At 40.8% G+C, this 25394-nt stretch overlaps 1 protein-coding gene across 1 annotated transcript in view; it reads right to left on the bottom strand.

Annotated features, from left to right (window-relative positions):
• The window catches only part of RFX3 (regulatory factor X3), a 172440-nt gene that overhangs the window by 19752 nt on the left and 127294 nt on the right, over positions 1-25394 (bottom strand). The window contains exons 7-11 of the mRNA XM_083352548.1: positions 25251-25370; positions 9503-9624; positions 6841-6953; positions 5557-5669; positions 4973-5127 (exon numbers count right to left, since the gene is read on the bottom strand). Coding sequence (XP_083208674.1) covers positions 4973-5127; positions 5557-5669; positions 6841-6953; positions 9503-9624; positions 25251-25370 — 623 coding nt within the window. The remainder of the gene's footprint in view (positions 1-4972; positions 5128-5556; positions 5670-6840; positions 6954-9502; positions 9625-25250; positions 25371-25394) is intronic.

Here is a 25394-nt window from a genome sequence, read left to right as displayed (position 1 = left end):
TAAAATAGTTTCAAGGTTACGATGACCCTAAATAAAACTCATTTCATAATATTTTTAAATTCTACTAGGAGACTGTGAGTTCCAGTTCCTCCTTAGGCACAAAGGCAGCTGGGTGACCTAGGTCTCGTCATTTTATGAAGAAAGCCATGGCAAACCACTTCTGAAATCTTGCCAAGAAAACTGCAGGGGCTAGTCGAGGCAGGTGCCAGGAGTCAACAATGACACAAAAGCACACACACAGTCACAAATATCAATTTTAAACAAAATTAAAATACTTTAAAATAAGTAAGAATGAAGCCCGTTCAAAAAAATAGGACCTGTTTAAGGCCTTTCAGACAGCTCCCCTTCGTTAACAGGAAAGTGCAGTCCGGAGATCTTCTGGGACAGCTACAGCAAGACCTGACCTGATTTGCTAAAGAGAAGCAAGTCTACAGCAACTCTAGATGAACTTTTTCAAATGATCTCAGGGAGCAGAAAGGAGGTGGATTCTATTTCACTGTTTTCTTCTAGAACCTGGTCTTGGGCCACATAGGAATTGCAAGGTAATAACCAGCACCTCGTATCTTGCCTCACTTATTTATTTATTTTATTTTATTTTAATTCCATTTATATCCCGCCCTTCTCCGAAGACTCAGGGCGGCTTACAAGCTTAGCAGTAGCCTTCATTCTATGTATATGCCTGCTTATTAGGGCTTTCACACACACCACAAGCGGCATTATGTAATATTATCTCTGTTTGTTCTTCAAGGACAAGCCTGTCTGTTAAATTCTATACTAGATAAAATTTGCTCAAGGATTGTATCAGGCTTTGGCCAGAACAACAATTGGGATATGTTTTCTTGGGGGTGGGTGGGTGGGAGGGAAGCATTGTTGAAGCTAGTCTTTCCTACTCTTAAGATTTTTGACCAACTCGGGATTATTGACCACTGCTGAAAAGAGATTAATGGTTTACTGCCAGGACTTCAACTGCCAAAGGGAAGACATTACTATGGAATCACCCATCTGAATTTTAGCAGAGTATTCTGATTATTGTTACGAGGAAGTCTCATAGGAGACTTCAACATCAGATCAGAGGGTGTTCCTGCCGCTTGAATTATTCACTACTATATTTATCAGAAAGGAATATGGAATTCTACTGTCCCCACATGATAATCTTTGAAGCAGAAGCCAAAAGAAATATTACTGAAAGCAAGGAATAAGGGGAAGGTGCAGAGACCAAGCTGCAGATACAGGTATTCCTCGACTTAAAACAGTTCGTTTAGTGACTGTTTGAAATTACAATGGCACTGAAAAAAAGTGACTTATGGCCATTTTTCACACTCACAACCATTGCAGCATCCCATTGGTTACGTGATCAAAATTTGGACGCTTGGCAACTAGTTCATATTTATGACAGTGTCCTGGGGTCATGTGATCACCTGTGATCTTCTGACAAGCCAAGTCAATGGGGAAGCCAGATTCATTTAACAACCGTGCTACTAACTTAACTAACTTATGTTACTCAATTAGCCCCTATTAATTTGACAAATATATACATCATGTACATGTCATTATTATCATCAATGGGATTTTTAATTCTAGCTCTAACCCAGGGGTGTCAAACTGCCGGCCCACGGGCTGGTTTCATCACACCGAAGCTGCACCCACCCCACTGCTGGCAATGCAAAAAGAATCGTGATACATTGCAACACGTCACGTGACGTGGCGAGTTTGACAGCCATGCTCTAACCTTTTTAAAAATGTACTTTCTCACCAGGGCATGCACAGATTTACTGAGGAGAAAATCTTCAGGATTAGTTTCAGCAAAAGTTGGCAACCAAGCAGATATACAGGTAGTCCTTGATTGAAAATCACAATTGAGCCTAAACTTTCTGCTGATAAGCAAGACAGTTGTTAAGTGAGTTTTTCTTCATTTTACAACCTTTCTTGCCATTGTTGTTAAGTGAATCTCTGCAGTTAAGTTAGTAACAACTAGTTGTTAGGTAAATCTGGCTTTCCCATTGACTTTGCTTGTCAGAAGATTGCAAAAGGTCATCACATGACCCCGGGACATTGCAACCATCATAAATACGTCAGTTGCCAAGTGTCTGAATTTTGATCATATAACTACGGGAATGCTGCAACAGTTAGTGTGAAAAATGGTTATAAGTCACTTTTTCTAGTGCCATCGTAACTTCAAAAAAATCACTAAATGAATGGTTGGAAGTCAGTAAGAAAGATGACCAGGATGTAAGTTTACGATATGTTTTGTCTTTCTTCTTTTTCTCTTTTTGGAGAATCATCTTAATTCAACTTCCACTTATGTAAATATAATTGATTATTTTAGTAGAGATGCCATCATTTAAACTTCATAGTTAACTTGGTTTTATGTTTTGTTTATCTGCATTTTATGAAAAGCAGTCTTCCAAAAGGTCTAGCTTCCTTTGTAAGTCTACTATATTCATTTGGGTATTCTTTCTTCTCATTTTGTCCAGATGCCAATTATGTGCTGGCCAAAGAGATTACTGTATGAGATTACTTAATTATTTAAATAAAAGAGAACAGTCAAAGAGAAATACAGCTCTGGGGCTTGATAAGCTAATGACAAGGAAACTGACTGGAACATTGTAAGATTTTCCCTTCTTTGCCTCCTTTTTTAAATCATTGGTCTGAAATCCATTCTCTTGAAGTGTTGCTGTTGAGCATCACTTTATGATAAAATACCTGGATGACTTAATAATAGGCTAATTGAGGGTGTATAACACCAATAGTGTAGCACTGTGATGAAGGTACTGATTTTGTATGATACAAAACTAGTTTCAAGTCCCTAGTCCACTGCAGAATTCATTCTCATTCTCAGTTCAGCCAACCAAATGAGTTGATTTTGGGGACAAAACTAGGAGAAACACCATGTTCCCTATAGGTCAGGGGTCCCCAACCCCCGGTCCATGGACCAGTACCACGGCATGCCAGCAAACGGGCCGCACAAAGAAGTAAAGCCCCATCCGCAAAATTCAGGCAGCACACAAAATCACGCACCCTCCAGTCTGCGGAAAAACCTCTCTCTACGGAACCGGTCTTTGGTGCCCAAAAGGTTGGGGACCTCTGCTATAAGCCATCATAAGTGCTCTTGCTTCCTCCTCCCCCCCCTCAAAAAAAAGACAGGATATAAGTGCAATGAATATTGGGGAGGGGAGGGGTGTCATGTAATATAATATTTCACTGATATCTACAGGATCAATTAAAAATATAACAGAAAGCTGGATTCCATACTGGTTAATGTGTAGGGTCTACAATGTCCTAACGTATCTTTCATATTCTTTCATATCTCTATCAAGCTGCTGAATGAAGTCATATGGACAAGGTGCCCTTAAAGATGTCAATGAAACCAAGCCTCCTCTTTTGCTCTCAAATTCAGCAGTCTGAGTACACCAATAAGCTGAACTGAATTTTGACAACATGGTGCTCAACAATTGGTAGTTTCTTGATAAATTACAAAACAAACAAATAATAGAATGGGGAAAAAAACCTGTTAATGGAACAGAATGAAAACACAAATCCAATTCTTGACTAATTGTAAATAACCAGGAAAAACTATTGTGTACAAATTGTTGATTCTACTTCAGTTAATATTCATTTAACCTCATGGATGTCATTCTGATTAATTTTTAGACCACAGCAAACATTGGTATTTAGAATTCCAATGTTAAATAATGTTGTCTGTTGCTTTCAGGGGTTTAAACATACAGAAATCCCATGTGTTTGGTTACAGCAACTCTTCAATTTTAGAAAAATATGACATCACTGACATATGGTGTTCCATAAGAACACTCACATTATACAAAAAATAATATGAATAGCAAGATTTTATTCAGTCTCTTTCATAAGTGAAAGAGGTGTACTCTACTTCGAAGTTGGATACACATTCTCTGAATGTTTGTAACAATTACCATAGTAACATTTCTGCTAGCTTCAAAAGAAAAATGCTTTATACATTATAGATCCCTTGGAGAAACAAGTGCATCTAACTGAATTACAAAATAACTGTTAATAGAACACAAAGAGTGTGCAATTACATTGATTTTTTACTTCTCAAAACTATTGACTATTACTATTAATGGGACAAAAATTCACTATTTATTATAGTGCTAAGATAATGTTTTATAATAGAAATGTGTTTTGTTAAAAACCACAGTAAATCAGCTTTCTGAATGTAACAACAAACTACACTGCATTGGCCTAAATAATTGCCTCACTGAAAAGATAACTGTCCTCTTAAAAGATTTTCTTTTCAACCACAGATGGCTAATCAACCTATAATATTTGCAAGTAGATGTTGTATCAATGCTGAATTTTTGAAAGATTGAGAAACTACCAAAATTCATGGTAAAATAAAATGTTAACACTACATATGCGGCAGGGTTGGGATGGATTGAAATACTGAATTTAGATGGGTCATACCTTCCTCTGTAAGTATACTGACACAGATTGTGATATAACCATACAAGAAGAGAAAGTACAGTTATATCATTTCCCAATAATATACCAAAAAGCTTTCTTTTGGTGAGAAAGTACTATATGCTAGCTGGTCTCCTAATTGAAGTTGGAAAAATATAAAACAAATTTGACATTAAAAAAAACACATCTATTTGAACCCTCACATCTATTTTATAGACTGAGGGGAAAGTTGAAGGAATATTTTTTTTGTTCCCTAAAACAAAGAATTTGCTTTGTGACACCAAAAAAAAAAAAAAAAATCCCAACCCCACAATTCAAATAATATCTGCTAGATGTGGAAATCTAGGTTTAAAAAGAGTTATCAAACATTTATTACTGTATTTTTCTACACTCCAGATAAAAACAATTATACTCACACTATTTCTATAGCTTTGAAAAACACTCCTAACGGATTCCTTGGGAGGTACAATAGGCAAAAGATCACCAGTAGTAAAAAAAAAAAATCCTTACAAGACGTCATCTATATTCAACTTACTAGGAATAGGTCTAAGGACGTCTGGAATGAGAATCTCCACCAAAGCCTGGTACATCACATGGTCACAGTTACACATCCATTTCAGAATTGACTCATTTTTGCACAGAGTTATCAGCTTTGCTTTCGGAAGTCGACTTTCTATTTCACTCAGATTGCTGGTGTGAACAAATGTATTAAATGAATAAATGAAAAATGCATTTACATGAAGATTAAAAAAGAACAATGGATTTCAAAGCTTTTACAAATAAACCATTAGAGATGTTTGAAAACACACTTAAGTTGCCCTGAGGCATTTTGTGCTGTAATGGCTGATGCCTGGCCTCCGTAGTTTTAATCAAGGTGCACAGTTTTTATGCAGCAGTGATCAGAATGGCCTTGGAATTTGGAATTATCCCATGAGAAAATAACTGGGTCCTATTCGCAGAAAATAAAATGATATGCATACAACTATAAGTTGCAGTCCTCATAACAAAATGAAACTTTTTTTATTTTAATAATTTAAAGGACAGCATTCCTTTGAAGGTAAAAGGCAGATTTTGTTTTATTTATAAACCAAATACCCAAGGGCTCAGGTAAATACTAACCTTGGCTCAGTGATAGTAGTGCCATCAGTTGTTGAGGGAGAATAGCGCCAAAAAGTCTGCCACAATTTTTCTATTAGGCTAAACTGAAGGTTCACTACAACATCCAATATTGCCTGAAAATCCAAAGCAAATACGGGTTTGCATTTTGTCTTTATTCAATGATAAATATCATGGCTGCCGTTTATAAGGAAATAAACCCCAGCAATCTCAGTGGGACTCATTTCTGAATAAAAACTTTTTGTACTGCACAATTATGCAGTGGTTGGGTAGTTTGATTTGGTCATTTTCATAAGCAGATGTACTGCATGGCATTCACAAGGATTATCTTTATAATAATTTCTGATATGAAGAAAAAAATAAATTTATCGCGCCTTACACAGAAGTTCAGTAAAAATACAGACAGTAAATTACAATGGAAAAGCTGACCTACATAAACTGAATAATGTCAGGTAAGTAGTAATTTTAAAGGAGTTCCATAATTATCAACTGAGAAAGGAGACAATGTCAATGTCTAAGTTGACATTGTCTGCCTCTAACAGTTGACTGGAGTTCTAGACAGCAGAAGGTGCTCTCCTCATAAAGTACAAAGTAATTCTTGAATCCATCACCTTCTACAACAGATGTGAGCGGCCTGATGTTGCCCAGGTCTTTTGGATCATTCCCCAATCCTCTGGTAGTAGCTGTGCTTGATGTGCAAAGGTGAAAGTAAGTCCTAATAGCTAGTGGCACTGGGCTTCTCTCTCCCAACATTCTAGAATGTAGGCCAGATCCTCAGCTATTGACTAGATCAGGGGTAGGCAACCTTGGCTCTTTTATGACTCATGGACTTCAACTCCCAGAATTCCTGAGCCAGCCATGCTGTCATAAAAGAGCCAAGGTTGCCTACGCCTGGACTAGATAATTCACATTAAAATAACTGCTTCATCCAGTAATCATATAATGCTCCAGATCCTTCAGCAGTGTTCGAGACAATATTGTTTGAACACTGGTTTTGTTTTATATTCAGAGTCTTTTGTCACTGCTTAACCATGGCTGATCTTTATGATGGCAGAACTTAAAATAACGCAGGGAAGACTTTAAAAAGCAAAACCAGCTTTCTATTCTTTGGCTACGCCCACATCTTTTTAAGACACACAATATATATTACATGAAACATTACTTCACTTAGCAACATTTGATTTTTCAGAAAACAGATACTTCTGGGAGGAATGGAAACACTTGCTGCATCACAACTGGTATTTTGTGTTTTATCACAGGGACTCAATGGTAACATAGCTTCCTTACCTCACAGTGTTCTCGATAGAGACTCTGTAAAGACTTAATATCCTCAAAAGTAGTACCATCTGGCAGCGAAGAGATTTCAACTTCTCCAAACTCTGGAAGTGCTCGAGATGCATCTGTATCCATGACAACCCAATAGAAGAAATATATTGTGGATTGTGTCAGTCATAATATCATTAAGAAAACAATGAATAATATTAAGAAATAAATACCCCAAAGGCCTATGTGTTAATTCAAAACCAAAAGCAGAAATATTTGGCAAGATGATGTATAATTTAATTTGTTAGCAGTTTGAATCAAGAGTCTATAACTCTAAATTAAATCTTTTACATAAAATAACCAAAGCCTGCTGAACATGTGCTGCATTCAGTGGAATAATAAAATAAATTTTGAAAGGGTATAATTTGATACAGGAAAAACAGAGCTAGAATATGTCCAGGGGGAAATAATAATAATAATAATAATAATAATAATAATAATAATAATAATAATAATAATAATAATAATAATAATAATAATAATAATAATAATAATAATAATAAAAGTTGGAAGGGACCTTGGAGGTCATCTAGTCCAACCCCTTGCTTGGGTAGGAAACCCTATACCATTTCAGCCAAATGGCTGTCCAGTCTCTTCTTAAAAACTTCCAGTGTTGGAGCATTCACAATTTCTTGAGGCAGGTTGTTCCACTGATTAATTGTTCTAACTGCCAGGAAATTTCTCCTTAGTTCTAGGTTGCTTCTCTCCTTGATTAGTTTCCATCCGTTGCTTCTTGTCTTGCCTTCAGGTGCTTTGGAGAATAGCTTGACTCCCTCTTCTTTGTGGCAGCCCCTGAGATATTGGAACACTGCTATCATGCCCCCCATCCTTCTCTTCATCAAACTAGACATACCCAATTTCAGCAACCGTTCCTTATATGTCTTAGCCTAATGTTTTTCCTAATGTTCTATTATGTTTTAACCTCTTTTAAAATTAATCCATTGGATCTATTCCAGATCTATTGGGAATTATAAAAGACTTTTCTGCCTCTTACATGCCAGCTTTCCAGGTATATGAACAGTGGTCCTCCAGTATAAACATATACAATTTCCCCATGTTTCCTCATACAATTATGTTTTATATATCATTGATCATTTTCAATAACCTCATCTACCCCATTCTAGTGTATTTATATCTATTTGAAAGTGAAGGTAAAAGTAAGTACACTTCAGATAAGGTCTAATCATTACAGAACAAAGCACAGCTTTTATTTCCCTTGAACTGAGAAACACATTCTAAAATTCACACAAAATTGCATTTGCTTAATTACTTCTCAGTTGAGATACAGAAATAAAGTGTCTTAAAGTCACCAATTTTAATCCTTTTAGTCTCTTCTTTCTGCCTATTATCATATTTCCTGTAGTTAATAACTGCAAAATAAATGGATTTGATCTGAATGTATCTTAACCATTGCCCTTGGCCAAATTCAATAGCAGACTTGGTTAGTAGAACTCCTATATATTTAACTACATTCTCTCTAGCCAGGATGAATTTCTTCAGAGTTATTGCCTGCAATAACAGAGGTTCACTAAAATATTACATCTGTGGCATACCCAATTTTTCAGAGTCAATGCCATTGAAGAAAACACTATCAATTCTTGAAAATACAGTCTCAAAGGTAGGGAGCTTTAATTTCCTTCAGGCAGTGCATCCTGGTTTGCACTCTTCTCAGGTAATGGTATGGCATCTTCTGACGGGACTACTTTATCTCTCTGTATGCCAGCTTTGGCTGAGCCAAGATATTCATCATTTAATTATCTATTTCCCACTGCTTCCTCTACATTTTATTAATGTATTAAATTTGCTTCTTAGACTATGAATTGCCCAACTGAAAAGAATGTACAACTCTCAGTAGCTCTGAATATTCAGGATAGGGTTATGTGAAAGTGGCGTTAACATAGATCAATAATTGTATATATTTATACATACTGTATATGCGCGAGTGTACATACACACACAATCAGTGATTAACATTAACAAATGTTAATGAACAAATAATTCTAAAATAGTTCACGTTGCACATATTTTTTCAAAGGCAGTATTTTAGCAATAGCACTGAATACATCCTACCGTATGTAGGAAAAGAACCTAGGAGCAGAGTTAAAAGGGGGATCAATCTAGAATACCTCATAGCCACAATCGAACTAAGTCCAACCTCCCTTGAATTCTATTGTCCCTTCTCTAACTCCAAGCAGGTGTTAATCATTAGTTGAGAAGCTTTCTGTGCATAGACTTTTTAGCAATAAATCAGATTAATTGGACGTGAGGATCTGATCTTTTGTGCTTGACAGCTGCAGATTTTAGTCATAACCAGAAATGCCAGTACAGTTAAGCAACATCTAGAAATTCCCAGCCTTGCTTTAAATTAACCTATCTATTCCAGAGAGTACAGTCACAGGACAGAGGAGTAAAACAGTCTTAATTCTCCAGTACAGCAACAAAAGGATGTCAGAAAATGCACTTGACCTACAAACCTAATGAAACATTCAATTTCTGTTTTGTTATCATGTTGAAACAATCCTATTAAATTCTCTAAAATAGTCCTATTAATTACAATGGATTATTTAAACAAACAAACTCCAATGTTCTGTATTTTAGCAAAGATGACCATGTTTTTTTCACATACCTAAAAATTGTTGATGATGCTGACTTTGAGCAATCACAGTTTGTTCAACAGATGTGCCTGTTTGCTGACCACTTGTTGTAAAGCCATCTGAGACTCCATCCACTTTCTGCATAGGCTTGTACCTAAAATATATTAAAGGCAACATAGGCAACGTAGCATTTATAAGATTACTATAGTGAGGTGTTTTTTTTTTCAGAAAAATGATTTATCTTTACATTGTTTTCAGAAATGTTTGTAATGCATTCCATGAAGTAAAGCAGTTAAGGTAACTGTTTTCTTCAACTGTTCAGCATAAATCAGCATTTGCTTTTCTAGAGGTACTTCATGTGGCATGTATGTAGGCGGAATGATGACAGATGGCTTTAAATTCTTTTAACACTGTACGGTAAGCCAGTGGTTCATTAGATAATTACAGAATTGAATTAGCTTTAATTTTCAGTGTATGTTCAAACTGACATATCAATTCCCAGGATCTTCCAGCTATTTATTTAAAATTGACAGTTTACTACCCCTTCATTGTATGGATTCTCTTAATTAACATAGTAGAGCAGATCCACAGGTTGACACCAGTGTGTCCCCAAAAAGTTCTTGGTTCTCTCCCCAGTCCTCAATTCATTTTCCACATGCTCCGAAGAAGAGATATAGCTAAGGAAAGGAACTCAGGAAGAAAGCTTGTTGAGTGGCTTGTTGGCCTTTAATTCTCACCAAGTCCAGCAAAATCCTATCCTTCTCCTATTCCTTCTTGAGGCAACAACTGCAGCCTGAGCTCCCTTTCAACTAGGTAAAGGTAAAGGTTCCCCCGCACATGCATGCTAGTCATTTCCGACTCTAGGGGCCAGTGCTCATCTCCGTTTCAAAGCCGTAGAGCCAGCGTTTGTCCAAGGACATCTCCGTGGTCATGTGGCTGGCATGACTAGATGCCAAAGGCGCACGGAATGCTGTTACCTTCCCACCGTAGTGGTCCCTATTTTTCTACTTGCATTTTTACGTGCTTTCGAACTGCTAGGTTGGCAGAAGCTGGGACGAGTAACAGGCGCTCACTCTGTTACGCAGCACTCGGGATTTGACCCACCAAACTGCCGACCTTCTGATCGACAAGCTCAGTGTCCCAACCCACTGAGCCACCGCGTCCTAGAGCAGCATGCATATCAACTAGAGCAGCATGCATATCTTTACAAGAAATACAAGTGATCCAGTCATTGGAGTTAATCAGCTACTAGGCCAATAAGAGATATTTAAAGCTCTAGCTTTTATATTATCATAGATATTCCTTTAGCCTTGTAAAGGCACAATGGAAATGTTTGGGTTTAACAAACTTTCTTAAACTGTTCTGGTCTACCTCTGAAAAGGGAAGGCACCTATTGCCATATACTTGGGGGGGGGAAGCTAAGAGATAAGCATATTTATTATGACTACTTTTGCCCTCTTCAATATGTAAAAGGCTGACATTTTAAAATTCCAATTTTTAAGAAGAGGTAGCAGAAATGGAAATATTTCTGTTTCTTCTTGGATGGCATAGGTATTGTCCAGTGAAAATGACCTTTGCACTATTCCTTGAGGGAGATGGGCAGCATAGAAATATGACATGTAAACATATAAATAAATAACATTCCAATTTTGTTTCTTTACCCAATTGGCTAGGCAGCTTTGGTAGCCTAAACACTGAAGTTACCTTCAGTGGGAAAGCAGGTACGTTGATTAAATGATCAGTGAGAGATCATGTCTTTGGCAATTGCTTCTCTAGTGCCCCAATTTTATTTCCCTTATTTAGAAGATCCTGATCTCTCTATTCCATCACCTGCAAGAGAACGTTTTTCGCCAACTTCACAATATAGTTTTGTGGGCATATAGAGTGGGAAAATCCAAGTAGGTAGTATACAAATGCAGGCAAATAAAGAAATAAATGCTGGCAAAGGCAGAAATCTAATAGGTATAAAATGAATCCATAGTTTAGAGAAAGAAACCAGTATATTTTAAAGCAAGTTTGAAAAAGCACAGAAACAAAACCAATGTATTGCTATAAGCTGTTCTGTACCAGCCTGCTACCGGCCCTGCAGAAAAAGCAGGGACAACCCCTTTACAAACGGCAAGAGGCTGGAATTAAGCCTGCCAAATTTATTAACATAAAACAGAGCAAAACAAGACACCAACCATGAAACAGGAGCTATGAAACAGGAACTATTAAAGCGGATGCCTTCAGCAAACCAGCCCTCCCACGCATTCCCCTTTTATACAGTTCAGGGCGTGGCTCTTCTCTGCCTCCTTCCGAGGTGCCCCATTGCCTTCCTCTGTTTACTCCTGATTGACTGCCTCCTGTGTCGGGCGTCCTTGAACAGGGCCAGCTGTGGGTCATCTTCATCCACGCTGTCAGGCTCACACAGCTGGGTCTCCGTCGTGACCAGGTGGGAGGGGCCTGGCTGAAGGCTCTCATCAGCAAACTCTTCAACACCCCCCTCCTCCTCTGAGTCGTCCGACCCAACTGCTGAACCCACAGGCTGACCCTGAATCACAACACTATCCCGCACCGCAGGGCCCTTCCCCCGGGTCTGCCGATCCGGATGCGGTCGGGATGGAAATTGTTCATGAAAAGCGGTCACCAAATCAGGGGCATGAACGGCGGTCGCGTCTTCCCAGGTGAACTCCTCTGGTCCGTAGCCTTTCCATTCAATCAGGTACTAGAAATGACCTTTCAGCCAACGGGAGTCCCCGATGCTGGCGACCTCATACTCGGGGGTGCTGTCTCCATCACGAGGTCCTGATGGGGGAGGTTCCGCTCGGCGGAGTGGACAGGCCGGTTGCTCGGGGACCAACAGAGACCGATGAAAAACTGGGTGCACGCGCAGGGAACGTGGCAGAGTTAAGCGATAGGCGACCGGATTGATGACAGCCTCGATTGGGAACGGTCCTAAATATCGGTGATCTAACTTTCTCACCAGCCGTGTTGACGGTAGGTTCCTGGTGGACAACCAGACCCGATCTCCCACCAATAGTGGAGGCGTATCCCGCCTTGACCGATCAGCAAACCGTTTGTAATCGGCCTTGGCCTTCTCTAACTGATGTCGCACCAATCGATGGATCGCCTGTAACTCTGCCATGAAGTCGTTCGCTGCCGGCTCCGGTGAGTCCACGGGAGAAAGGGGGAAAAACCAGGGGTGATATCCCACACTGGCCAAGAACGGTGTCATCTGTGTGGAGGTGTGCTGCAAATTGCGCTCCAAGGGTTCAGTTTTTGTGAATAGTACGCGCAAGGGAAGAGGGTACCGCTGGGCATTGTTGACTGGAGTAACACTGCCCCAATGGCAATGTCGGAGGCGTCCGCCTCCACGACGAACGGCCGTTGCGGGTCAGGATGCTTCAAGATGGGCTCCTTCATGAAGGCTTCCTTCAAAGTCTGGAAAGCCCGTTGTTCTGGAGCGTTCCACTGGAACCAAGTCTTCTTCTGCAGGAGCTGGGTGAGGGGGGCTGTCAAGGCAACAAACCCAGGGATGAAAGTTCGGTAGTAGTTGGCGAACCCAAGAAGTCGCTGAACATCCTTCACGCGACGCGGGGGTTGCCAACTCTGCAAAGACTCAACCTTACTCGGCTCCATGGCGATGCCCTCAGGAGAAATGCGGTGACCCAGGAAATCAATGGTCACCCAGTAGAACTGGCACTTCTCCAACTTGGCAAACAGCCGATGTTCTCGGAGTCGCTGCAGGACCTGATGGAGATGCTGATGGTGCACCTCACGCGACGGGGAGTAGATCAGGATGTCGTCCAAGTAGATCACGACAAACTGATCCAACAAATCCCGGAAAATGTCGTTCATGAAATGCTGAAACACGGCAGGGGCATTGGTCAGGCCAAACGGCATCACCGTGTACTCAAAATGTCCATAGCGAGTACCAAACGCCGTCTTCCATTCATCACCCGGCCGAACCCTGACGAGGTTGTAAGCTCCACGCAGGTCCAGTTTCGTGAAGATCTTAGCCTCCCGGAGTCGGTCCAAGAGTTCGGGGATGAGGGGCAGCGGGTAACGATTGCACACCGTGATGGCGTTGAGTTTCCTATAATCACAGCAAAGCTGCAATTCGCCGGACTTCTTTTTGACGAAGAGCACGGGTGCAGACACTGGCGAGGACAAGGGCCGGATGAAACTGCGAGCCAAATTCTTCTCCAGAAAGTCCCGCAATGCAGCCAACTCAGGGTTTGACATGGAGTACAAACGCCCCAACGAGCTGCATCACCCGAAAGAAGGCTTAACACAAACCCCACCTTATCCCGGTCAGTGGGGAAATCAGCTGCTCTCACGCTGATAAAGAGCTGGCATTGTCCCAGGAAAGCAGGAAACAGTTCTAGATTGCCAGTAAATTTATCCAGCATCGCAACTTGGCATTTTCTCCTGGGTGGGGGTGATGGTGGGGGTGCAGCATGGACCTGAGCTTGCAGTTGAGCCACCTGAACTGCCAGCAAAGTGAGTTGCTGGGCGAGCTGGGCATTCTCAGCACGTAGCTGCTCCATAATAATAGTAAGGGGTGGGAGGCTGAAGGCAAACTGTTCTGTACCAGCCTGCTACCGGCCCTGCAGAAAAAGCAGGGACAACCCCTTTACAAATGGCAAGAGACTGGAATTAAGCCTGCCAAATTTATTAACATAAAACAGAGCAAAACAAGACACCAACCATGAAACAGGAGCTATGAAACAGGAACTATTAAAGCGGTTGCCTTCAGCAAACCAGCCCTCCCACGCATTCCCCTTTTATACAGTTCAGGGCGTGGCTCCTCTCTGCCTCCTTCCGAGGTGCCCCATTGCCTTCCTCTGTTTACTCCTGATTGACTGCCTCCTGCGTCGGGCGTCCTTGAACAGGGCCAGCTGTGGGTCATCTTCATCCATGCTGTCAGGCTCACACAGCTGGGTCTCCGTCGTGACCAGGTGGGAGGGGCCTGGCTGAGGGCTTTCATCAGCAAGCTCTTCAACACCCCCCTCCTCCTCTGAGTCGTCCGACCCAACTGCCAAACCCACAGGCTGACCCTGAATCACAACATAAGCACTGTTTTAAATACAGTAGCTATGTTAAGAATAACCCAGTCTCCGTATCAGTCTATAAATAGTTAAAATGATAAGTCATTTCATGGCAGCTTCAACCTGACCCCAAAAGCATAAACTGTACTCATTTCTCCAAGAGGTTTCTTTTTCTGGTTTAATTATTCCATTTGGTAACTCAAACTGTAAGTTTAACAATACCACATCAAAGTATTAACTGTTTTAAAACTGTAAATTGATTATCACAATAAAATAATTCCAGAATTTATGGGAAAAATTAAGAAAGTGAGTTATAGTAGTTTTGCAACCAAATACTGTAGTACTGTAGGGTTGTAGATTAGAATTGTTACTACTCCCATGTCTTTTGTGTTAGAATTTTGAAATTTGAAAAATTACACCTATGGAATTGATCCTCTTTCTCCATCACCAATTTTCTCTAACACAGGGCTTTTCAACCAGTGGTATGGGTACCACCTGTGGTACATTGGCACCTGGCAGGTGGTACACAACCATCCTAGAAAAGTGGTAGCAGGAAAGGGGAATGAGCTGAATTGGTGGCAGCACTGCACAAGCCTGAGCGAGAGACGGCTGGAGCTGCAGGGCTGTAAGGGCTCAGCGGAAGCGCCAGAATCAGCACTTCTTCGGGGCTGTCAGGGCTCGGCAGAAGCACCAGGATTAGTGCCAGGCTCCAGCTGGAGCTCAGTGCTGATCCTGGTTCTTCTGCTTAGCCCAGAAGAAGCACCGATCAGCTGGAATGTTGCAGCATCTCCAGGGTCTTGTGATTTACATTCAGATTTATTTATTTATTTAATAGGACTTATATGCCGCCCTATCTCCTGAAGGACTCAGGGCAGCTAACAACAGTAAAATACAAGTAAAAATACAAATATTAAAAATTAAACTATATCTATAGCCCCAACTACAACCAATAAAACCTTAAAACCATATTAAAAACCCCATTATCATCAGTCCAGGTTGGCCTGTTGGAAGAGAAATGTCTTAAGGTCACGACGAAACGACCGGAGGTCTGGGGTTATCCGGAGCTCCAGGGGAAGCTGATTCCACAGGGCAGGTGCCCCCACAGAGAAGGCCCTCCCACTGGGGGTCGCCAGCCGACATTGTCTGGCCGACGGCACCCTGAGGAGGCCCTCTTTGTATGAGTGCACAGGCTGATGGGAAGTCGTTCCTGGCAGCAGACGGTCCTGTAAGTATCCCGGGCCTAAGCCATGAAGGGCTTTATAGGTAAGAACCAGCACCTTAAATCTCACCCAGAAGGCAACCGGTAACCAATGCAGCTCACGCAGGAGGGGTGTAATATGGGAGTACGGGATGCTCCCATCACAACCCACACGGCCACATTCTGCCCCAGCTGAAGTCTCCGGGTGGTCTTCAAGGGCAACCCCATGTAGAGAGCATCGCAGTAATCAACACGGGAGGTAACGAGCGCATGAGTGACCATACGTAAAGCATCTCGGTCAAGATAAGGGTAAAACTGGCGCACCGGGCGAACCTGGGCAAATGCCCCCTTGGCCACGACTCCTATATGATCTTCTAAACTGAGTCATGCATCCAGGAGGACGCTTAAGTTGCGCGCCCTATCAACGGGAGGTAACACCTCTCCCCCCATAACCAAAGATGGAATATCCTGGACTACATGAGATGCCGATATGTAACGCCACTCGGTCTTGGCGGGTTGAGTTGGAGCCTGTTCTTCCCCATCCAGATTCATACCGCTTCCAGGCAACGGGACATCACGTCAAGGGCATCACTGGGTTGGTTCAGGGTAGAGATGAAAAGCTGGGTATCATCAGCATATTGATGATACCTTACCCTGAAACCACAGATGATCTCACCCAGTGGCTTCATGTTGAACAGGAGGGGAGAGAGGACCGACCCCTGAGGCACCTCCACAATCAAGGGGCCTCGGGGTTGACCTCTGCCCCCCTGCCAACACCATCTGTGAACGGCCTGAGAGGTAGGAGAACCACCGTAGAACAGTTCCTCCCACTCCCAACCCCCCGAGACGTCGCAGCAGGATACCATGGTTGATGGTATCAAAAGCCGCTGAGAGATCTAATAGGACCAGGACAGAGGAATAACCCCTATCCCGGGCCCGCCAGAGATCATCCACCAGCATGACCAATGCCGTTTCCGTGCTGTACCCAGGCCTGAAACCCGATTGGTATGGATCCAGATACTCAGTTTCCTCCAGGACCAGGTGGAGCTGCCGTGCCACCACTCTCTCAACAACCTTCGCAAGAAAGCGAAGGTTGGAGACAGGACAAAAATTATTCAAAATAGCTGGGTCCAAGGCAGGTTTCTTGAGGAGAGGTCACAGTGTCCCAGGGTCATGTGAAGTGACCAAAACCTGCTGCAACCATCCAGCAGATGGGGGGAATAAAAACCAAACACCCCCACCCCACCCCTGCTGCCAACCCTCAACAGAAATGCTCACAACAATGAAAACCTCGGACAGGAGGAACAGCGCTGCCAGGCAGGCAGGCGTCTTGCTCAGCTGTGGCTTGGGGGGCACTTTTTTCAGTGCCATCGTAACTTCAAAAAGTCACTAAGCGAACTGTTGTAAGTCTAGGACTACCTGTAGTTCATCACTTTTTTCCTTTTTTTTTTTTGGTCATCAAGTTTTTGACACCTTGCTAGGCGACTGGTGGTACTCAGATGTTGCCATATCCTAAAAGTGGTACAATGGGTGAAAAGGTTGAAAAGCCCTACTCTAACATACTCTCTCTTATTTCTTGTATATAATCTTTTACTCTTCCTTTAACCATGACACATCCTGGTCATATATTCAAAATGGTGGCCTAAAACACCCTTAATTCAAGTCTCAAGCTGTGACTTCTGTCTACCCACTCCATACAAGCTTTTCTCTATGCTGTAGTGAATTCATTTAAGTTTATGTTTATACTTGATTCACTGAAAACAAGCAACAGAACACAGTCAAACTAGAGTCTTGGACTTTAAGAGAGCTAATTTCAATAAACTTAGAGAGGGCTTGGGAAGGATTCCATGGATGAGAATCCTCAAGGGGAAAACAACTCAAGAAGCTTGGGAAATGTTTAAAAGTGAGATAATAAAAGCCCAGTCTAGCACAATACCAACAAAGAGGAAAAATAATAGCTCTCAAAAGAAACCAGCATGGCTGCATAAAGAACTCTCTGATAAATTGAAAGACAAAAAGGACAAGTATAGAAAGTGGAAAAAAGGGCACATAACTAAGTCAGAATATCAGCAAATAGCCCAAGCCTGCAAAGATGAAGTGAGAAAAGCTAAGGCTCAAAATGATCTAAGGCTTGCAACCAAAGTCAAAAGTAACAAAAAAGCTTCTTTCAACATATAAAAAGCAAGAAAAAGTGAAAGAAATGATTGGTCCATTAGTGGGTGAAAGTGGCAAGAAGGTGACAAGCAACAGGGAGAAAGCAGAACTATTTAACTTATTTTTTTGCATCTGTCTTTACACAAAGGGAAAAAAACAGACCAATCTATCAAAAATAGTGCCATAAAAAACAGAATAGAAACACAAGTTAAGATAGGCAAGAAAATGGTAAGTGAGCACCTGTCCAGCCTAGACAAGTTCCAATCACCAAGACCAGATGGATTACACCCCAAGGTTCTCAAGGAACTGGCTGATGTGATCTCAGAACCACTGAACTATATTTTTCAAAGATTTTGGAACACTGGGGAAATACCAGAGGACTGGAAAAGAGCTGATGTAGTTCCCATCTTCAAAAAAGGGGAAAAAATGGATCCAGGAAATTACAGACCTGTCAGCCTGACCTCAATACCTGGAAAGATTCTGGAAAAGATAATCAAACATCGAATCAGCGAACACTTAGAGGCAAACAAATTCATTACTAAAAGCCAACATGGCTTTGTCAAAAACAGATCATGTGAGACAAATCTTATTGCATTCTTTGACCAAGTGACAAAATTAGTGGATCAGAAGAATGCTGTGGATATAATTTACTTGGACTTCAGTAAGGCATTTGATAAAGTAGATCACAACCTACTACTTGATAAGACAGAAAAATGTGGGTTAGAAAACATCACCATCAGATGGATTCGTAACTGGCTGACTGGCCGTACTCAGCGTGTGGTTCTCAATGGAACCACATCTACATGGAGGGAAGTGTGTAGTGGGGTGCCCAGGGCTCTGTTCTGGACCCAGTGCTCTTCAACATCTTCATCAACGATTTGGATGAAGGGATATATGGGGAACTCATCAAATTTGCAGACGACACCAAGCTGGCAGGAACAGCCAACACTCCAGAAGACAGGCTTAAGATACAGGAGGATCTGAACAAACTTGAACACTTGAACAAAATGAAATTCAATGGTGAAAAAAGTAAGGTTCTACATTTAGACAAAAAACCCCAAATGTACAGGTATAGTATAGGGGGTACCTTGCTCAACAGTAGTAACTGTGAGAGGGATCTTGGAGTCCTAATGGACAATCACTTAAATACGAGCCAGCAGTGTGCTGCAGTTGCCAAAAAAGCCAACACAGTGCTAGGCTGCATTAACAGAGGGATAGAATCAAGATCACATAATTATTAATACCACTTTACAATGCCTTGGTAAGGCCACACTTGGAATACTGCATCCAGTTTTGGTCACCACGATGTAAAAAAGATGTTGAGACTCTACAAAGAGTACAGAGAAGAGCAACAAAGATGATTAGGGGACTGGAGGCTAAAATGTATAAGGAACGGTTGCTGGAATTGGGTATGTCTAGTTTAATGAAGAGAAGGATGAGGGGGGACATGATAGCAGTCTTCCAATTTCTCAGGGGCTGCCACAAAGAAGAGGGAGTCAAGCTATTTTCCAAAGCACCTGAAAGCAAGACAAGAAGCAACAGATGGAAACTAATCAAGGAGAGAAGCAACCTAGAACTAAGGAGAAAATTCCTGACAGTTAGAACAATTAACCAGTGGAACAACCTGCCTCCAGAAGCGGTGAATGCTCCAACACAGGAAGTTTTTAAGAAGAGACTGGACAGCCATTTGTCCGAAATAGTATAGGGTTTCCTGCCTGAGCAGGGGGTTGGAATAGATGACCTCCAAGGTCCCTTCCAACTTTATTATTGTTATTGTTATTATTATTATTATTATTATTATTATTATTATTATTATTAAAAACTTTTATTCATAAAACATGAAACTCAGTCAACTGAACACTCAAATTGACTGGCACTAATGGTTGACACGGGATTATATTATTATTATTATTATTATTATTATTATTATTATTATTATTATTATTATTAGCATTAGCATTAGCATTAGCATTAGCATTATTACCATTATTATTATTAGCATTATCATTTGAGTTAATTAGGACATGATCCCCATTCTATCCATGAATCTAATCTAAATCTGCAGTCAAGCAACAGTGATGGAAGCAGTATTGCAATGGAAATATAATCCTTTTTCTACATGCATTATTACATCACATTTATACTGAAAAGAGGTATAAATTGATGCTGTTCCCACAGAAAAAAAATCTGCTGAACTAAAGTTTAAGTATGACTTAGCCTTCAAGTTTACAGGGAAATAAACAAAAACTTTTCTACAAACATACTCAAGACATAGTGTTGTCTTGTCACATTGCATATATGCACAATCATTTGCACTCTGATCATTCTTACAGTGTCATATATATAGTTTGCAGAGATACTAGACTAGTTATTGCAAAATAAATGAGTTTAAAAATTTCACTCTAGATACAATCAGTTAAATCTGAATTTTTTCTGTTTTACCTTGGTTTCTTTAAACTATTGACATCAAATTCAGCTTTTTTTATTTTACAAGTATGTATTTATTCATTTCACTTCACTTATTCTAGAAACAGAATAGAAATAACTGGATGATGATTTAGGCCAGTGGTTCTCAACCTGTGGTCTGTGGACCCCTGGGGGTTGCAATGTTGTCACAGGGGGTCCACGAAGGTTTGAAGAAATGCGGTGATTTAAATCTTGAGTAAAGTCTTGGTGCACCATGGCCATGATCCGTGGCCTCAAACGTTATTTAAAGGGGGTCCGTGGTGAAGGAAAGATTGAGAAGCACTGATTTAGATGATTAATCAGATACCTTTTTATGCTTGACAAAAGTCTGTGGTTACTGTTAAAACATAGCAAATGGCAACATTCCTAGAAATGCTTTACTGCAAATGTTACAAGCTGTTCCTAGCTGCTTCTAAAGGATTCTTTGAAGAGAAGTTTATTACATGACAATTAAATCAACATGTTAAATGAATTATTTCAAAATCCAAAGTTGTTGATAAAAAGAGAGAGAAAGAGCAGGCTGCCCAGAATATGGCCTGCGTTTGTGCTACTGTCCTCCTGTCTATTTAAGCCAGCCAGCACAGCAAATTTGGCTTAAAAAGTTGAGTGGTTTTTAAAAGAGGACAATTGCGGGGAGGGAATGGGGAGGAAGAGGAAAAAGGGAGTGGTGTGTGTGTGTGTGTGTGTGTGTGTGTGTAACTAAAGCAGCCAAAAAGTTAATTTTCTCTAACAGTATTCCCAAGAAGTACTGGAGGACTCATAAGGAATAGTAGGTGGAATAGTAGTAGCAGTGGGGAAGAGTGGAATAGTGGTGAGTAGTGAGTACAGGTAGTCCTGGACTTAGGACCACAACTGAGCCCAAAATTTCTGTTGCTAAACAAGACGATTGTTAAATGAATTTTGCCCCATTTTATGACCTTCTTGCCACAGTTGCTAGGTGAATCACTACAAGTAAATTATTAACATGATTCTTAAGTGAATCTGGCTTCCCTATTGATTTTGCTTGTCAGAAGGTGGCAAAAGGTGATACTGGAGTAGACAAAAGACAGTACGTCCTCATTCAGTAAAGGAGGCAGCATCTATGGGGAAAGAGCTTTTTACAAACGTGTTTAGGCACATTGAGATGGTTGCACTTTGATCCAAATTAGTAACTATGGAGAAAAAAATAACTGCACAAAATTAATTAAATTCAAAATAATATCCAAATTCAAGGACAGCCTCTATTTAAAAACAAGCTAACTGAGCAGAGCGGTAATAAATCGGGAGGCTTAAAAAATATGGTTGAAAGGATACTGCTTATAACAGTGACCCTTAAAACACATCACTGACTATTATTTCTAAAGGATTTCAGACAACACTGCAACAGACAATAGAAGAACCTGCCACTTTCCCCAATGCTTTGAATTAATGCTTTGTCAATGTTAATTCTTTTTCCAGTGCTACTAAACCGAAGACATGGAAAATGAAAACAGTACAGAGCAGCTGGGTTTGCTATTTTGGCTAATTTGTTCGTCCACAAAATATTTACTAACCTAGCTACTGCAATCAATGGTCCTCTTAAAGAGCACAGAATAGGCTAAAGCTTTTTGAGTATTCACCACTTAATTATAACCAAAAAAAGTAGCAGTCCAAAAACAAAAAACCAACAACCCTGAAATAATAAGCTGTAAAAATAAATAAATAAAGTCTTAGGAACACTGAGTCCCAGTCAGCATTCCTTAGAAAGAGGAGGGTAATCGGGAGCTGATGACCAGAACATGTAAACAGAAATAGACTGTTACATGCAAATTGTCATAATTGTATTGTACAAACACATTTAAGAGGATAATTTGGCTAACTGAGAGAGGCTGTGTGGGTTTTTCCTAGTTGACTAGGATATGTACAGTATATCCTCCCCTTCTAAGGGCCAGTTTGAGAGAAAGGGTACTTAACAACTGCAGCCAACTCACTGGATGAAGTGATTAACAATTGGGCAGAAATTCTCAGCCAACAGTTCAGTCCCAGTCAAAGATCTGTCCTGAGGTTGGGCCTTTTTAATTTGTCCATAAATTATCTTGATATAGGAGTATGCAATGAGCTACCCAAATCTGCAGAGGTCAGAGTGGCAAAGAACCCCCCAAAGGGTGTCTTTCAACTGTAACAGTAATTAATCAAATGGCAATTCTAATTCAAGGGATGCACACTGGAGCAAAGACTTCAAGTATAAACTGATATAATCTGAGCTGAACTTTAATTAAAATGAGAGGGGGGAAAAAACTTGCCATCATACTGGATAGCTCAATGCAAATGTCAGTTCAGAGTGGCGCAGCCATGAAAAAGGCAAAATTCCAGGCTCAGAAACACTTGCAGAGGCATTGAAAATAGAACTGACAACACTGTAATGCTCATATAAAGCTACAATAAATCTGTTTCTGAAAAAGATATATAAAACAGATGCAAAAGAGCAAACGATTGAGTGGTTTCTTATGAGAAAAGTGTAGGGTTATTTTTGGAGAAAAAAACCCAGGGAAGATATGATTGGAAAGGAAGATAGCATGGAGCACAGGGATATATATATATCTCCTTCTTTTGAAATACTTGGGACCAGATTCATCTAGTGAAACTGAGGAAGAGATTTAGAACAATCAAAGTTACTTTTTCACACAGAGTTTGAATAGCTTCTGGAATTCTTGTGGAAATGAGCACTGAAACATTTCTAGCAGGGAATCAAAACTGTGCAAAAACTGAATGCTGGACCTGATGAACTTTGACCTGAATCAACAGGGCTATTCTTATTTTTCATGCAACTGTTGCACAGATGCATTCTGATTAACAATCACTTTTTTTGTTTTGTTATTCTAAACCTGGAGTGGCATACTTTCTACATCCATTTAAAAACAGCCTCAATCAATCCCCATAACCCAGGGGTGTCAAACTCAATTTCATTGAGGGCCACATCGGCATTGTGGTTGCCCTTGGGGGGCCGGGTGGGTATGGCCAGGGTGGGCGTGGCCTACTGGGTGGGCATGGCTGGAGTGTGTAAGGCCTACTGGGTGGGCATGGCCAGCTGTACATCACTGGCATCAAGGGTGCCTATGGGGGCCTGGGCAGGAGTGGGACAGATCTGGGGGTCTCTGGCAGAAGGATGGTCTCTGGGCCAGGGCCAAGGCAGCGAGGACCATTCCCTCACTGTTTCCAGGATGGCTTCAGGGGCCACATGAAACCACTTTGCGGGCTGGATCCGGCCCCCGGGCCTTGTGTTTGACATGTCTGCCATAACCACATGGAAGTTTTTGCTAAGCCGAGACTGTTAAGATAAAATACTGAGAATTTAAGAATTTTTTTTTTATAGAAAGAATAGCATCATATATTATTATTGTGGTTGGTCGCACAATCAGCCAGATATTTACACTGAATTTGGCATTTTTATCCCTCTATCAAGAACCAGGGATAGTCAGATTAATATTATTAATTTAAAACATGGCACATAGTTCCTGAACAGTAACATCTCCTTTAATTTAAACATTTCTCTCAGTGACTCCACAGGCATACCTACATTGTTTTTTTGGCAACGATATACAAAGTTGGCAAGAAAGTATTGTTAGCACCTTGAAGATAGGCCCACTTCAATGGTGAGAAATGTAAGGTTCTGCACTTAGGAAAAATTAGATGCAAAGGCAGTAATAGTTGTGAAAAGGATCCAAGTGCCCTGGATTAAGCATGAGTCAGCAGTGTGGCGCTACTGCCAATAGAGCCAATATAGTTTTGGGCTGCATCAACCGAGGTACAGTGTCAAAATCACAGGAAGTGATAGTACCACTGGTCAGACTGCACCATCAATGGCATCTCCAGTTCTGACTGGTACAATATAGGTAATCCTCACTTAACAACCATTCATTAAGTTAGGTGCAAAGGGGCCAGCAGCTGCCTCAGCATGTCTCGCCAGCAGCAGGAGGAAGAAGATGACAAGAGTTAGCTGGGAGCAGCAGACGCAGGTGGTGCAAGATGGCCCATAGGGCTGAGATAGGAAGGAAGATAGGTAGGTGGGGGAACCGAAGTGGAGGCAAGTGTGGCAGCGCAGGAGAAGTATGAGGTCCTTGCCTAACAACCGCACCTGGGATCGTTTACACCAGCAATTGCTAAGCAGTGCGGTCACATGATATTTTGCCTAACAACTGCTTCATTTAACAATGGAAATTCCAGGCCCAATTAAGGTTGTTAAGCAAGGACTATCAATCAAAAACATTGTCATGGAAAAACCAAACGAAAGAAAGAAGAGACAGCAACACAAAACAATAATTCTTACTTTAAGATTCAGAGGTTTATTTCAGTAATAATTTGGAACATAAGCAAACACCATAACATCACTTACATTAACAACCCATTGCAATGAGGTCCAATGACATAGCAGATCCAACAAGGACAGCTATTGGCCAATGGCAAATCAATCAGGTCCAGTCCCAACCTTTTATACCTTTTCTCATCCTAAGACCGTAGACAGATGATCAGCAACCTTGCACTTTCTGTAGACTTTCTGCTGACCATAACTTTTCTCATATCTGAACCCGCACCCATCAACTACTTTCAGTTCCCCATTTCTCACAGTTCCAGTCCTTATCTTCTAAATATATTTGAAACAAGCAAGCTTAAGCAAAATCATATTAAATAAAGTAACAATTGTAGTTTAGATTACAAATAGTTCCCCTGGACTGCATAGCACAGACTTTATTTCAATACTTTTTCCGTGAGGCCTGATTTAGTTCTCCTGGGCTTGAATAGAAAAACAACAGCCAATATTTTTGTTTTCCACACATTCCACTTATCAAAGCCCACAACTTATGGTCCTGTTGCTCAAGTTTATTTGTCATACAATTCAGATACTGCAATGTCCTCTCCCCACCAACATTAAAATCTACAACCTGCAAAGTACTTATTTTAAGAATATTTTACCTTTGTTTCTGCTGCATGGGTTGTTGTCTCATAGCCATATATTGCATGTCCTCTTGTAGTCGATTAAGAGGAGAGTCTGGCTTGACACGAATCCCATAATAATGATATTTGGAATTCCCCCTTTGAGAAAAAGCAACCAACAAT

Source organism: Vipera ursinii, assembly GCF_947247035.1.
Source record: "Vipera ursinii genome assembly, chromosome: 2".
NCBI classification, from domain to species: domain Eukaryota; kingdom Metazoa; phylum Chordata; class Lepidosauria; order Squamata; family Viperidae; genus Vipera; species Vipera ursinii.
The sequence above is the reverse complement of the archived record's forward strand: the minus strand, read 5'-3'. Positions and strand labels throughout refer to the sequence as shown.